Source organism: Myotis yumanensis, unplaced genomic scaffold (assembly GCF_028538775.1).
Source record: "Myotis yumanensis isolate MYYU_CA2020_CCGP unplaced genomic scaffold, mMyoYum1.0.hap1 SCAF_7, whole genome shotgun sequence".
NCBI lineage: Eukaryota > Metazoa > Chordata > Mammalia > Chiroptera > Vespertilionidae > Myotis > Myotis yumanensis.
The window spans coordinates 35,938,660-35,954,132 of NW_027223758.1; the positions used below are offsets into that span (position 1 = coordinate 35,938,660).

General features: G+C 39.5%; 1 protein-coding gene across 6 annotated transcripts in view; it reads right to left on the reverse strand.

The window, feature by feature from the left end:
• Positions 1 to 15,473, reverse strand: part of NCOA6 (nuclear receptor coactivator 6) — a 115,329-nt gene that overhangs the window by 43,262 nt on the left and 56,594 nt on the right. For all 6 annotated transcript variants that reach the window (XM_070420184.1, XM_070420181.1, XM_070420183.1 and 3 more), the window contains exon 5: positions 7,862 to 7,984. In XM_070420184.1, the coding sequence (XP_070276285.1) occupies positions 7,862 to 7,984 (123 nt within the window). The remainder of the gene's footprint in view (positions 1 to 7,861; positions 7,985 to 15,473) is intronic.

Here is a 15,473-nt window from a genome sequence, read left to right on the forward strand (position 1 = left end):
TGGGTGATTGAAGCCCATAATCCCATGTTGTTCAAGGCCAACTGTATACCCATTATATCAAATTATTTTAATTATGTTATTCAAAGTTTATCCTTACTAATTTTTTTATAAGCTCAATACATCAATTACTAACAAAAGTTTGTTAAAATTTCTCCGAAGATTTGCTATCTCCATGTAATTCTGTCCATTTTTGCCTCACATATTTTAAGGATAGGTTATTAAGAAAATAAAAGTTTAATTATCTTTCTGATAAACTTCCTTTATTTTTATTAAAAAAATTTTTTTTGTTAATACTCACCTGAGAATATTTTTCCATTGATTTTTAGCAAGAATGGAAGAGAGAGGGAGAGACAGAGAGAGAAACATCGATGTGAGAGAGACATTGACTGGTTGTCTCCTGCATACACCCTGGGGATCGAGCCTGCAACCAAGGTATGTGCCTTTGACAGGAATTGAACCTGGGGCCCTTCAGTCTGAAGGGGGGCGCTCTATCCACTGAGCCAAAGCTGCTAGGGCTCCTTTTTTAAAAAAAATCTTCACCCAAAGAGAGAGGATAATTTCCCTCCACTGATTTTTAGAGAGTGGGAGGGAAGAAGGAGGAGGGAGAGAGAGAAACATCAGTGTGAGAGAGGGACATCAATTGATTGTCTCCTACACGCACCCTGACCAAGGATGGGGACTGAACTTGAAATGGAGGTACATGCCTTTTATTGGGAATCGAACCCGCGACCGTTCAGTCCGTGTGCCTATGCTCTAACCACTGAGCAACCGGTCAGGACTGAACTTTTCCTTTTACATCATACAGTGGCCCTATTTATCCTCCATAAAGCTTTTTATCTTAAATTCTGTTTTATCTGATAAAAATAGTTCTTCTCCCTTTTCTTGGTTAATATTCATTTGGATTATTTTTTTCTATCATTTTAGCTATGAACTGATTCCTTATAATTTATATGTTTCTATAAAAGCACATAGCTGAATCTGATTTATTTTTATCAAAGTTCAGAATCCACTTGCCTTTACTGTTAAATTTTGGTTTATCATTTTGTGATACCACTGCTTTTTTTACCCTTCTTTTTCTATGCTATTCTCCTATTTTTCCTGAGTTTTATTGTTTTCATCATGCCTTCCTTCCTATGAAGTCATATAATCTATTTCTATTATTTTAGTGATTATGTTTAAAATGCCAACAGACATATTTGACTTAAGGTCTAAAGACAATATATGGTTATCATTATACTAAATAAGTCAATGTTTATTTTGAAATATTTACCCCAGGTTACCAATTATTTAGCTCACCATCCCTTCTTAGCTCTTATTTCTTCCATCTTAGGTTCAATTATCTTATTCCTGAAGTACATCTTGAGCAGTTCAATTAGCAAGGGTTGTTAATGGTAAATTCTCTCAGTCTCTTTGAAAAGGCCTTTATTTCACACTACTGTTGACAGTGTAGCTAGGTTTAAAATTCGAGGCTGTCAATAATTTTCTCATCACTTTGAAATATTATTCCAATGTTTTCTGACTTCCAATGTTGCTGTTAAGAAATCAGTTGCAGGCCCAGCCAGTGTGGCTCAGTGGTTGAGCATTGACCTATGAACCAGGAGGTCACAGTTTGATTCCCGGTTGGAGCATATGCCCGGGTTTCGGGCTTGATTCCTGATAGGGGGCATGCAGAGGACAGCCAATCAATGATTCTCTCTCACCATTGATATTTCTATCTCTCTCTCCTTCTCCCTTCCTCTCTCTGAAATCAATAAAAACATATTTTTAAAAAAAATTGTTGTGGGTCTCATAGTCTTTCCTTCATAAATAATTGGTCTCTGCCCTAGCTGGTTTGGCTCAGTAGACAGTTGGCCTGTGGACTGAAGGGTCCCAGGTTCGATTCTGGTCAAGGGCACATACCTCAGTTGAAGGATCCTCCCTGCAGTGCGTGCAGGAGGCAATGAATCAATGTGTTTGTCTCACATTGATGTTTCTCTCTGTCTTTCCCTTTCTCGTCCACTCTCTCTAAAAATCAATGGAAAAATATCCTCAGGTGAGGATTAAAAATAATAATAATTGGTCTTTATTTTGAGTTGCTTTTAACATTCTCTGCTTTTCATGTTCTGTAGCTTTACAATTTTGTGTCCAGATGTGGATTCATTTTTATTTGTAGTGCTAAGGATTACTGGGCTTCTGAATCTGAGGACTCATTTCTTTCACCAATTCTGGAAAAAATTCAGCCATTCTCTGTTTGACTACTGTCCCTCCTTAATTTCTTTATCTTCTTCCAGAATTCTTTTCAGACTTATGTTAAACCTTCTAATTTTATCCTTCACATCTCTTGACCTTTTTCATATTTCCATCTCCTTTATTTTTCTCTGTGCTGCATTCTGGGTAATTTATTCAAGTTTACCTTCTAATTCAGCTGTGTCTAACGAATAAGTTATTTACTTCAATTTAAAAATTTCTATAGCCGAAACTGGGTTGGCTCAGTGGATAGAGCGTCGGCCTGCGGACTGAAAGGTCCCAGGTTCGAATCAGGTCAAGGGCATGTACCTTGGTTTCGGGCACATCCCCAGTAGGAGATGTGCAGGAGGCAGCTGATCGATGTTTCTCTCTCATCGATGTTTCTAACTCTCTATCTCTCTCCCTTCCTCTCTGTAAAAAATCAATAAAATATATTTTAGAAAAAAAAATAAAATAAAATAAAAATTTCTATAAATTCTGTCCCTCTCCCCCCAATTCTCTTTATGTTTTGATAGTGTCTTGTCCTCTTCTTAGGATTTTCACAAATTTAAACACCCTAATATTTCCATTATCTAGAGCAGCGGTTCTCAACCTGTGGGTTGCGACCCCTTTGGGGGTCGAACGACCCTTTCACAGGGGTCGCCTAAGACCATCGGAAAACACATATATAATTACATATTGTTTTTGTGATTAATCACTATGCTTCAATTATGTTCAATTCGTAACAATGAAATTGGGGGTCACCACAACGTGAGGAACTGTATTAAACGGGTCGCGGCATTAGGAAGGTTGAGAACCACTGACCTAGAGGGAGAGAGTATAGCCCTAAATGTTATAAGCCTGGAGTATCCTATCTAATAATAGACAAAGATGGTAATTGACTGTACCTTCATTACACCTCCCATTGGCTAATCAGCATGATATGCAAATTAGCCACCAACAAAGATGGCAGCTAATTTGCATACTGCAGGCAGGGTGGGGCAGCGCGAGCCGCCAGCCGGGCCCTGTGTGCAGCCCTGCCCCCAGCCGGGCCCCCGCATGCCGCCTAAGCCCCGCCCCCAGCCGGACCCCCATGTGCGGCCTAAGCCCCACCCCCAGCCAGGACCCCAGTGTGCCGCCTAAGCCCATGGCAATCCAAGAGCAGGAAAGTGCCGCCCCTGGGTCGCCGTGGCGATCCAGCAATTGGTGAGCAGGAAAGTGTGGCCTGTAGGCAGCCCCCAGGCGGGCCTGCTCCTGGGTCACCATGGCGATCCCAGAGCAGCAAAGTGGGGAGGGCAGGCAGCCCCCAGGTGGGCCTGCTCCTGGGTCGCCATGGCTATCACAGAGCAGGAAAGTGCGGCCTGCAGGCAGCAGCCAGGAGGGCCTGCCCCCGGGTCTCCGCGGCGATCTGGCGATCTGTGAGCAGTAAAGCCTTGCCTGCAGGCAGCACCCCACCCTGGCCACAGCTCAAGGAAGAGTACAACACGCAGTGGAGGCCAGGAGCCTGAGAGATCAACACAGAGGGGCGCCTGCTCCAAGCCTCCACGGTGTGGCTGGGGCAGGCCCCCAGCAGACACACACACACGGAGCACCTGCTCTGAGCCTCCTACGCAGCTGGGGGCAGGCCCCCGGTGGTGACACACACACTCAGTCACACACACACACACACACACACGGCAACTGCTCCGAGCCTACGTGGTACGACTGGGGGCAGGCCCCAGCAGACACATACACACACATACACACACACACAGACACACACACATGGGATGCCTGCTCCGAGCCTCTGCTGCCAGACTGTGGCCGTCAGTAGGACATCCACTGAGGGCTCCCGGACTGTGAGAGGGGCAGGCTGGGCTGAGGGAACCCCACCCCCAGTACACGAATTTCATGCACCAGGCCTCTAGTGATCCTATATAATAAAAGGCTAATATGCAAATAGTCCCCTCAGGAGTTCCACCGACTGCAAGTTCAACCACTCGCTATGACGAGTACTGACCACCAGGGGGCGGTGCAGAACAAAGGAAGGCCCCAGCTGGCAGCCGGAAGACCCTGATTGGCCCTGATCGCCAGCCAGGCCTAGGGACCCTACCCGTACACAAACTTCATGCACTGGGCCTCAAGTCTCATTTATAACAGGCCTTAACTATGAGAATCTGCAATGGCTTGGGTTGAGAATGTGCCTCTCCAGAGCTTCAACAATTACTACTGGGTTGAGGCCAGTCTAAAACTACTTACTGACTTAGCTTGGCTGTTCCTGGGTCATTTCAATACAAGGTGGGGCAAAAGTAGGTTTACAGTTGTTCGTAAGGAAAATACAATAAATAATAATACAAGAATAAACTCTGTGTTTCAAATACAACTGTAAACTTAGTTTTGCACTACCCTGTATATTAAATGTCCAACATGCATGAGGGTAGAGAAAACAATTCCACAACCACTATTTCCCTAGCCCCCAACTAGGAGCCTAGGTCAAGAGAGATAAGTTTTGCATTTGTCTTCCTGTGCCAGAGGGTAAAAATTTTTGAATCAGTATTTCACTGAAAATTCTCGCTTCATGAGGGATTCTGAATTCTAACTTCTTTCATTATGTAGATCTGAGTAAGGCTTCATGTTTTATCCCTTGGCCCCTGCAGAGTCTTCTCATTCTTTATTGCTACTTAAATTTTCTTCTTTGACTTCTTTTTTGCCCTGGGGATTTTCCTTACTTTCTTTTATAAGCTCAATTCTGCATTAAATGTTCTATTTTTATCTAGCATTTTTAGATGTTTTATAGTTGAGGAGGGCAGTTAGGTAAATGTTGAAACTGAATTTGTTTCTTAGGAACCCCATTCCATTTTTCAAAGATGATAATTAGACAGTAAGAAAGTTTTTAGGAGATAAGAAGCAGGTTTTCTTAGTCTATAATCAGCCTCCTACACTCAGAAATGTTTAAGCACATGCTGACTACATGCTCAGTAGAGATACTATAAAATACATTCCAATACTAGGGAGAATTTGGACTAAATCCATGGTTCACAACTTTGGGGGGGAAAAACATTTTGTCCCCCAGGAGACATTTAGCAATGTCTGGAGACAGTTTTCATTGGCACTACTGGGAAGGTGCCGTGTTGTACTAGCACAATGGTTCTCAACCTTCCTAATGCCGCGACCCTTTAATACAGTTCCTCATGTTGTGGTAACCTCCAACCATAAAATTATTTTCATTGCTACTTCATAACTGTAATTTTGCTACTGTTATGAATCGCAAGGTAAATATCTGATATGCAGGATGTATTTTCATTGTTACAAATTGAACATAATTAAAGCATAGTGATTAATCACAAAAACAATATGTAATTATATACGTGTTTTCCGACAGTCTTAGGCGACCCCTGTGAAAGGGTCGTTCAACCCCCAAAGGGTCGCGACCCACAGGTTGAGAACCGCTGTACTAGCATCTGGTGGTTGAGGCCAGAGATGCTGCTATACATCCCACAATGCACACGACAGCTCCCCATAGCAAAGGATTATCAACCTAAAGCATTAATAGGATGAGAAACCATGACGAAATGACTACTATGGAATCCTCACTAATCTTGAGCTTCTCTAAAGCTATGGGAAAAAACCAAACAAGCTATCGATATGGTTTTAATTACAAAAGAATTTTGCTTATCAGTTAACTTCCTGTTGCCAATAGAGAAAGTAGTGCTAAGAAAAATTTGCAATCTCATATACTGTAAATACACAATTCTAAAGTCATTTATTATTGTTTTATAGAGTCTAAGGTCGCTTTCCCTAGAAAAATTCCTCTGCTTAGTTTAAACTAATATTAAAGTTGTTTGCATCCATTGTACCCCTGGACAACAGAGAAAAACATGCCTGAAATATGCTTGGCAGTAAAGAAAGATTAGGGGTTAAAATGTTATTGTGACTACAGATCATTACTAATTCATTATTTCTGAAACTTCATATTATATCACAATCAATGGCCTTCACTAAATCTAACCTAATTTCAACCTAAAGCTTCTAAGTTTCTTATGTTGACAATAAACTACATATGTTACTATAATTAAGACTCACTTCTCAGAGATGCTTAATAAATATGCCTGCTATTTGCCAGGTACTAGCCAGATATTAGGAGAGCTATTTGCTAGATACTAGGAGAGCTTGCAATTTGGGTGATGACATCGGTTTAAAGGGTCCTAACATTTTAAGGCTGGAAGTGATCTATATAGCATTGCTTATAGGACATAAATAAATATGTTTACAAGAAAGTACAGCCAGTAAATATTAAGTCATTTGGCCAGGAATCGAGACTAGAACCCAGGTTGAATCTCATCCTATTTCTATTCATTCTTTTACTAACTACATGCAACTTGGTTAGGTTCTTCCCACTCTTCTTCTGACCCTGATTCTTCACTAGTGGCAACAGTGCCACCTATAATCTCTCATTAAGCTGCCTTAAAACCAAATGCTCAGATTTCTGTGGAGAATTACATCTACTGACTTCCAACTATAGGTAACAGGCTGGGTATTTTCCATCTACAATACGGTACCCCACAACAGTCCAACAGTACAGATCCTGACATATAATAGGCACGCAGAAATGTTTGCCACATGGCTCATCTTCCTTCAAGCATGAGCTCAATAGATTACAGGCATTATTACAGAAGAAACTGTTGCTTGGAGAGATGCAATAACTTAGCTTAAGGTAACCACTAAATGGCAGTGTCAGGATAAAAACCTACTTCCAATTCTATAAGGCCAAGTTTTCAGCTACTGTTCAAAACAAAGGCTTTGTAAGTTGAGCTTCTCCATTCTCCTGCATTTCTTCAAGAGCTGCTGTGCTAGGTGGGGAGGTGAATGATTTGGTATAGTTTCAGGTGCTTACTCTGCTTTAACCACAGAAGCTGTGCCTTTCTGGTTTATTTGAATAAAGGGTCCTGCAGCAGAAAAAGTATGAAAGCCACGAATATAGTGAAAAGAACACTAAACTGGGAGTTAGATCTGAGATATTAAGCCTACTGCTACTTGACCCTGGGCAAACTGCTTCCTTTCATGAGCTCCACAGCTTCCTCAGCTTACATGAGAGAGCCAACTCAATTGTAATATTCTGTGATTCACAGAATGTTGAATTCAATCTCCAAAGAAGAAATTTCAGGTTTCTTGAAAAGGTAGCAAATAATTTATAACTCTCTCAAGCTCTAAATATATAAAAACACATATTCTCCTACATACTTTTACAGATTCCACATAAGCATGCAAGTACTCTTAGCTCACAGATTCTTAGCCTTAGAAAGTTAGAGTTAGAAAACTACATTCTCCATTATGCTATAAACATCCTGAGGGTAGGATATATTTTATTCATTTCTATTTTCAACAGTTAGCATAGGTGCTATCATTCAAGAACTTAATCAATGTTTGCTGCATTGCTCAGTGCTCATCTTCGTTTAAGCTTGAGCCCCAAAGATTGTAAAACCTATATGTTTCACGCTCTGTGAATCTAGATGGCCTCCTAAGAGTGATTTCATGTCTTTATTTCCTGAACTAATAAACAGAGATGTGTCAGGAAACCCTGCCTATCTTGTAGGACCCAAATGATCATACATTAGCAAATAAAGCAAAAAAAAAGGGCAACTAGTAAAATGTCATACAATTGAGTGAGAGATCTCACCTGGACCACTTGCCATAGGAAATCCTGGCTCCATCCTAACTGAATTTCCAGCTCCCATGGGTCCATTCATTCTCACATCTTGGCTTCGGTTCTGAGCCAAAGCCAGGTTGATAGCACCTTCCCCTGAAAATGACAGTCATGTTATAAAAAGGAAATCATCAGAATAAATGCAAATTTTATTTTTTTAAAAAGGTATACAAGAGTTGTAATTTTCTGTAAGTTTAATACTAGATGGGTCTGTCTTCAACCTCATCTGAACAGGTTTACTTACATGAAGCATGAGAACATATCCAATTCTCACAATATAGAGATGGGCAATGATTAATGATACATAGCATCAGCAAAGAGCTTAGAACTCTGGATATTTATTTTCAACCAGCGAGAGAGAGAGAGAGAGAGAGAGAGAGAGAGAGAGAGAGAGAATGTGTGTGTGTGTGTGTGTGTGTGTGTGTGTAGGGAAAAAACAGAATGGGGACACTGTAATATTTGTGAGCAAAATATCATTTTCCCTTTCAATAACTGCAATATAAATAGATATCCACCAGAGAAATTGATGCAATGAAGAGTAAATAGGTTGCTAAGTGCCCATAGACAGACAAATGGATAAAGATGTGATACACATATACAATGGCATATATAACTTAGCCATAAAAATGAATGAAATTGTGCCATATGCGACAACATGGATGGACCTAGAGGTTATTATGTTAAGTGAATGATTTTACTTATATGTGGAATCTAAAAAACAAAAAAAAGAACAAACAAAACAGAAATAAACTCATCAATACAGAGAGTAGATGGTTGCCAGATGAAGGGAGATGGGGGGGATGGATAAAAAAGTTTGTGAAGGCTAAGATTAAGAAGCACAAATTGCCAGTTATAAAAATAGTCATGTAAAATACAGCATAGAAACATAGTCGATAATACTGTAATAACTATATATGGTATCAGATGGGTATTAGACTTATTGGGGCGATCACTTTGCAAGTTACATAAATGTTTAATCACTATGTTGCACACAAGAAATTAATATAATATTGTATGTCAACTTTAATTGAAAAAAAAGAGTAGATAGGTTGTTACTAATCTATCTCTGATACATCTGTCTCATGATTAGAACAACATTTGTATAGGACTGTTAATGCCTACAAAATTTTGTCTAATTTGAACCTCATAATAACCTGGTAGGTAATGTCACTAGAAGTGTTCTAATTGAGTGTACCCTAAAGTTAGAGGCAATTTAAATATTACTTGGTTTAATGATAAAAAGGTCTTTGAGCCCTGGCTGGTGTGGCTCAATTGGGTGAGCGCTATCCCATGCACCGAACCGTTGCCGGTTCGATTCTTGGTTAGGGCACATGCCTGCATTGCGGGCTCAATCCCTAGTAGGGTCTGTGCAGGAGGCAGCAGATGGATGTTTCTCTTTCTTTCCTTTCCTCTCTAAAATCAATCAATCAATTAATTAATAAGTATGTGAAGTAAGTTTTGGGGTGCTTCACGCCTTTAAAATTTTGACTGCTGTTATGCTGGAGAACAGCACCACCTTATGGACAAATAAAAGTATAGCTGGCCTGTGGCTGAGGAGTTGAAAGTTTTCATTCACTCAAGTCAGAATCAAATGATAAAAAAGGAAGCTAATGTCCTCAACAAAATTCTAGCAAATAAGATTCAGCATTATTATAGAAAGATCATACACCATGACCAAGTGGAATTTATTCCGGGGATGCAAGGATGGTACAATATCCACAAATCAATAAATGTGATACTCAACTAATAAAATAAATAAATAAATAAATAAATAAATAAATAAATAAAAAATAAATAGATGTGATACATCACATAAAACAAATTGAGAGATAAAAATCACATAACCTTATCAATCAATGCAGTAAAAGCATTTGACAAAATCCAACACCCTTTCTTGATAAAAACTTCAGCAAAGTGGAAATAGAGGGATCATACCTCAACATAATAAAAGCCTTATATGACAAACCTACAGCCAACATCATAAGCAATGAGCAAAAACTAAACTCATTTCCCCTAAGAACAGGAATAAGACAGGGATGCCCACTTCCACCACTCCTATTTGACATAGTACTGGAAGTGCTAGCCACAGCGATCAGATAAGAAGAAGAAATAAAAGGCATCCAAATTGGAAAAGAAGTAAAACTGTCCTTATTTGCAGATGACATACTATACATAGAAAACCCCAAAGACTCCATCAAAAAACTACTAGACCTAATAAATGAATTTGGCAATGTAGCAGGATACAAAATTAACACCCAGAAATCTATGGCCTTTTTATACACCAATAATGAACTCACAGAAAGAGAAATGAAAAAAACAATCCCATTTACCATTGCACCAAAAAAATTAAAATACCTATGAATAAACTTAACTAAGGACGTAAAAGACGTATACTCAGAAAACTATAGGACATTGAAAAAAGAGATAGAGGAAGACATAAACAAATGGAAGAATATACCATGTTCATGGATTGGTAGAATCAACATCATTAAAATGTCCATACTGCCCAAAGCAATCTACAGATTCAATGCAATCCCCATTAAAATATCAATAGCATATTTCAAAGATCTAGAACAAACTCCAAAAATTCACCTGGAATAAAAAAAGACCCCAAATAGCCAAAGCAATCCTGAGAAAGAAGAACAAAGTGGGAGGGATCACAATACCAGATATCAAACTATATTACCAAGCCATGGTTCTCAAAACTGCCTGGTACTGGCACAAGAACAGACATATAGACCAATGGAACAGAACAGAGAACCCAGAAATCAACCCAAGCCATTACGCTCAATTAATATTTGACAAAGGAGGCAAGAGCATACAATGGAGTCAAGACAGTCTCTTCAATAAATGGCGCTGAGAAATTTGGTCAGATACATGCAAAAAAATGAAACTAGATCACCAATTTACACCATACACAAAAACAAACTCAAAATGGATAAAGGACTTAAATGTAAGATGGGAAACCATAATAATCCTACAAGACTCCATAGGCAGCAAAATAGCAGACATGTGTCGTAGCAATAGATTTACAGACACAGCTCCTAGGGCAATGGAGAGTAAGGAGAAAATAAACAAACGGGACTACTTCAAAATAAAAAGCTTCTGCACAGCAAAAGAAACCATCAACAAAACAGCAAGAAAGCCCACTGCATGGGAGAACATATTTGCCAATGATATTTCAGATAAGGGTTTAATCTCCAAAATTTACAGAGAACTCATACAACTTAACAAAAGGAAAATAAATGATCCAATCAAAAATGGGCAAAGGATCTAAATAGACACTTTTCGAAAGAGGCCATACAGAAGGCCCAGAGACATATGAAAACATGCTCAAAGTCACTAATCATCCGAGAGATGCAAATCAAAACGACAATGAGGTACCATCTCACACCTGTCAGAATGGCTATCATCAACAAATCAACAAACGACAAGTGCTGTATATGGAGAAAAAGGAACCCTCGTGCACTGCTGGTGGGAATGCAGACTGGTGCAGCCACTGTGGAAGACAGTATGGAGTTTCCTCAAAAAGTTAAAAATGGAACTCCCATTTGACCCAGTAATCCCACTTCTAGGACTATATCCCAAAAAATCAGAAACACCAATCAGAAAGGATATATGCACCCCTATGTTCATAGCAGCACAATTTACAATAGCTAAGATTTGGAAACAGCCTAAGTGCCCACCAGCAGATAAGTGGACTAGAAAACTGTGGGACATCTACACAATGGAATACTATGCCACTATAAAAAGAAGGAACTTTTACCATTTGCAACAGCATGGATGGAACTGGAGAGCATTATGCTAAGCGAAATAAGCCAGTCAATGAAAGAAAAATACATGATCTCACTCATATGTGGGATATAATGATCAACATAATTTGATGAACAAGAATAGATCCAGAGACAAATAGGAGGAGCAGGAGGGGGCGTTTAGAGAGCAACCAAAGGACTTGTATGCATGCATATTAGCATAACCAATGGACACAGACACTGGGGTGGTGGGGGCTTGCCCAGGGTGGGAATGGCGGGGGGGGGGCGGTCAATTGGGGAAAGGAGACATATGTAAAACTTTAGACAATAAAAAAAAAAGGAAGAAGCTAAAGGGAAAAAAAAGGAAGCTAATGAGAGCACAACAGTTTCCTCTGTCTTGTCACTGATGTATGTTAGTTTTCTGTTTTAACCAGGCAGGTTGGTTAGTCACAGGGAACAAACATCCTACCAATAAGAGACCAATCACCAGCCCAGCCAGTGTGGCTCAGGGGTTGAGCGTCAACCTATGAACCAGGAGTTCATGGTTTGATTCCCAGTCAGGGCACATGCCCAGGTTGTGGGCTCGATCCCCATTAGGGAGTGTGCAGGAGGCAGCTGATCCATGATTCTCTCTCATAATGGATGTTTCTCTCTCTCCCTCTCCCTTCCTCTCTCTGAAATCAATAAAAAATATTAAAGAGAGAGAGAGAGACCAATAACCAGGGCTACAAAGGTGCTCTTAGTTGCCTTTGGGAGTTAGGAATAAAAGAGAGAAATATATACCCTGAGGGTTTCCAATAAAGGGAAAGAACTATTAATATACCAATCCTGCTAGGACATCCTACACAGAATGAGTACTGTTCTTAAAATGGACATCAGATCATGTCATTTCTCTACTTAAAACTACTCCATTTCTTCTCACTGCTTTAGAAATGCAAGTCAAACTTCTTAATAGGGTCTACAATGCCTCTATCTATCTAGCCCAGTGCTACTCAACAGAAATATAATACAAGCAACACATGTAATTTTAAAATTTCTAGAAGCTGCAGTAAAAAGGTAAAAATAAACTGGTGAAGTTAACTGCAATATACTTATTAACCCAATACATGTAACATATTATTATTTCAATATACAATTAATATAAAAATCATTAATGAGATACCTTACATTCTTTTTGGGGAGAGCTAAGTCTTCAAAATCTAGTATGAATTTTACATTTAAAGCACATTTCCAGTGCTCAATATCCACATATGGCTTGTGGCTACTATACTGGACAGCCCAGATGTGGCCCTTGCCTATGTCTCTAACCTTGAAAACTTACACTATTTTCTCCTTCAATAAAATAAATTCAGCTTTTGTGGCATTATTTTTTTAGTTTCTTGGGTACACAAACCTGCTTCTCACCTCAAGGTCTTCGAGAATGCTGTTCCCGCTGCCTAGGTCTCCTGCACTATTCTCACGTTAAGTCAATGCCTCAATTTTCACGTAATCTTAAGTGTCACAGGCCAGAAAGGCCTCCTCTAATCACCTTATCCAATGTTATGTCACCCTATCAGAACATCCTGTTATTTCTTCAGAGCACATCCCATGTAAATACTTATTTACTTGCTTTCTTGCCTGTATCCCCATCACTATACAAAGGTAACCAATAGTCTGTCCTAGTTCCTTTATGTCTGTTGTCTCAGGATAGTTATTTTACTCTCAAAAGTGATAACTTGTAAGTCCATCCTAGTTATGCCCTTTATATACACAGAACAGTGCCTGGCACCTGGTAGATACTCATTAGCTATTTACTGAGTATATGATGAAGAGTCATCTTATCATAATCTTATAAAGAATTATAGGCATTTTTCTATATGATAAATGCATTCCTGGAAAATCTCACATTCTATAAAATCTCACACTGAAAATAACAGGTTTTAGTAGAAAAACATTGTTGGGGCAAACTCAAAACTCATGCAGCTCTGTAACCAGAGCTTTAATAAAAACAAAAATTGGTAGAGACAACATGCTCCAAAATACTAGAGTGGAAATGCCTGGTGAAAGGTGCTAAGATAATGCAGATGCAGTGGTGCTCTGAGCCAGTGGGCCTGCCATTAAGGCAGGCACAGGAGGAAATGAAACTTGTCACAAGCCGAGAGCCATGGAATGTTGGGGGGTGCACTTCTGGGGAATATACTTGAATGTAAGTTCTCATTTTTAATTCTCTTAAAATAAAGCTGAAAGGACTTCCACCTATGCAGCAGCTGAACTAAAGGCTCCCCCCAGCCCCATATGGATATTTATCCTTCTATTCACACTATTCTAGTTCCCCTGCCCAGGAACAATCCCATATGAATAAAGACAATTTCCACATTATACTGCTATTATTCCCCTAACTGCTAACTACATGTAACTATGCTAAGTTTTATTAAAAACAAACAACAAAAAACATATGGAGCCCTAGCTGGTTTGGCTCAATGGATAGAGTGTCAGTCTGTGGGCTGAAGGGTCCCGGGTTTGATTCTGATCAAGGGCACATGCCTGGGTTGCGGGCTTGATCTCCAGTAGGGGATGTGCAGGAGGCAGCCTATCAATGATTCTCTCTCATCATTGATGTTTCTATCGCTCTCTCCCTCTCCCTTCCTCTCTGAAATCAATAAAGACATATTAAAACACATACACACACACAAAACACCAACATGTAGAGAATACTACTGGCTCCCAAACTTGCCTGTTACAGATCAGCTATAGCCTATGAGCCAAATCTAGCCTGTTGCCTGTTTATTTAAATAAAGTGTTATTGGAACACAGCCATACTTATTCATTTACACATTGCCTATGGCTGTTTTTTTGCTACAACAGTTGAGTTGTTGTGACAAAGTCAACAAAATTTATTCTCTGGCCCTTTACAAAAAATATTTGCAGACTTCTGCTTTAAATCACCATGAATTTACAGAAGGGTCACAAAATGCCCTCAAAAAAGATGTCTCCCCAATTCCCTTGCCAAAACTCAAAAAAGGGAAGGTACAAGGAGTGTTCTTCACTGGAGAACAGACTGTTCGGGGAACAACCTGTCCCTCCACCCTTGCAGCAGACACTATGACAGTGGCTACACCTTCCCATACAACTTACAAAGGCATCAACTTACTACCAGTCTCACAAAAGCAACAGCTGCTGCCACCACTTTCACTCCTTCCTGAGTTCTAAGAGAATGTGGAGAGAGAAAGGAGATCCCCCAGGGATACACGTTACCTAAAAGTTAAAGACCTTCTTTCTGTAATATGTGAATTTAATAACACCTAGAAATGTTATCTATTTTGCCTCTTTGTTGGTACCTACGTTTTAATTTATGGATATTAACAATAAAGGGGAGCCGGTATCTTACCCTTTTAAGAACTTGTAGGAAGTAGGTCTGATTAAAAGAAACTGGTGTTTCCTTTCTCCAGTGGAAAACACTACCAAAAAGGCCCTTTTAACTCAGGTAAATAGGTAACAGAGACCACAAAACATTTGGGGTTTTCACTTATGTGTTTCGTATAAAGAGTACATGTGCTTATGCGCTTATAAACAGTCAATATAGTGTAATTATATCCAATACTTGTTTCACTTCCACTCTTCCTAAAAATTCACTATATCCTATAGATTGCTGTGAATTGATTTTACTTTCCTGAATCCTTTTAGACAACCAATCATTTTTCAAAATAAACTAGTTATTGTTTAAGCCACTATTCCCTCATTTATCAAATGATGTTGAACCCCATTTTTCTTTCTTTCTTTTAAAATGTTTTTATTGATGTTTGGAGAAAGGGAGAGGGAAGGAGACATCGATGTGAGAAACAATTGACCGGCTG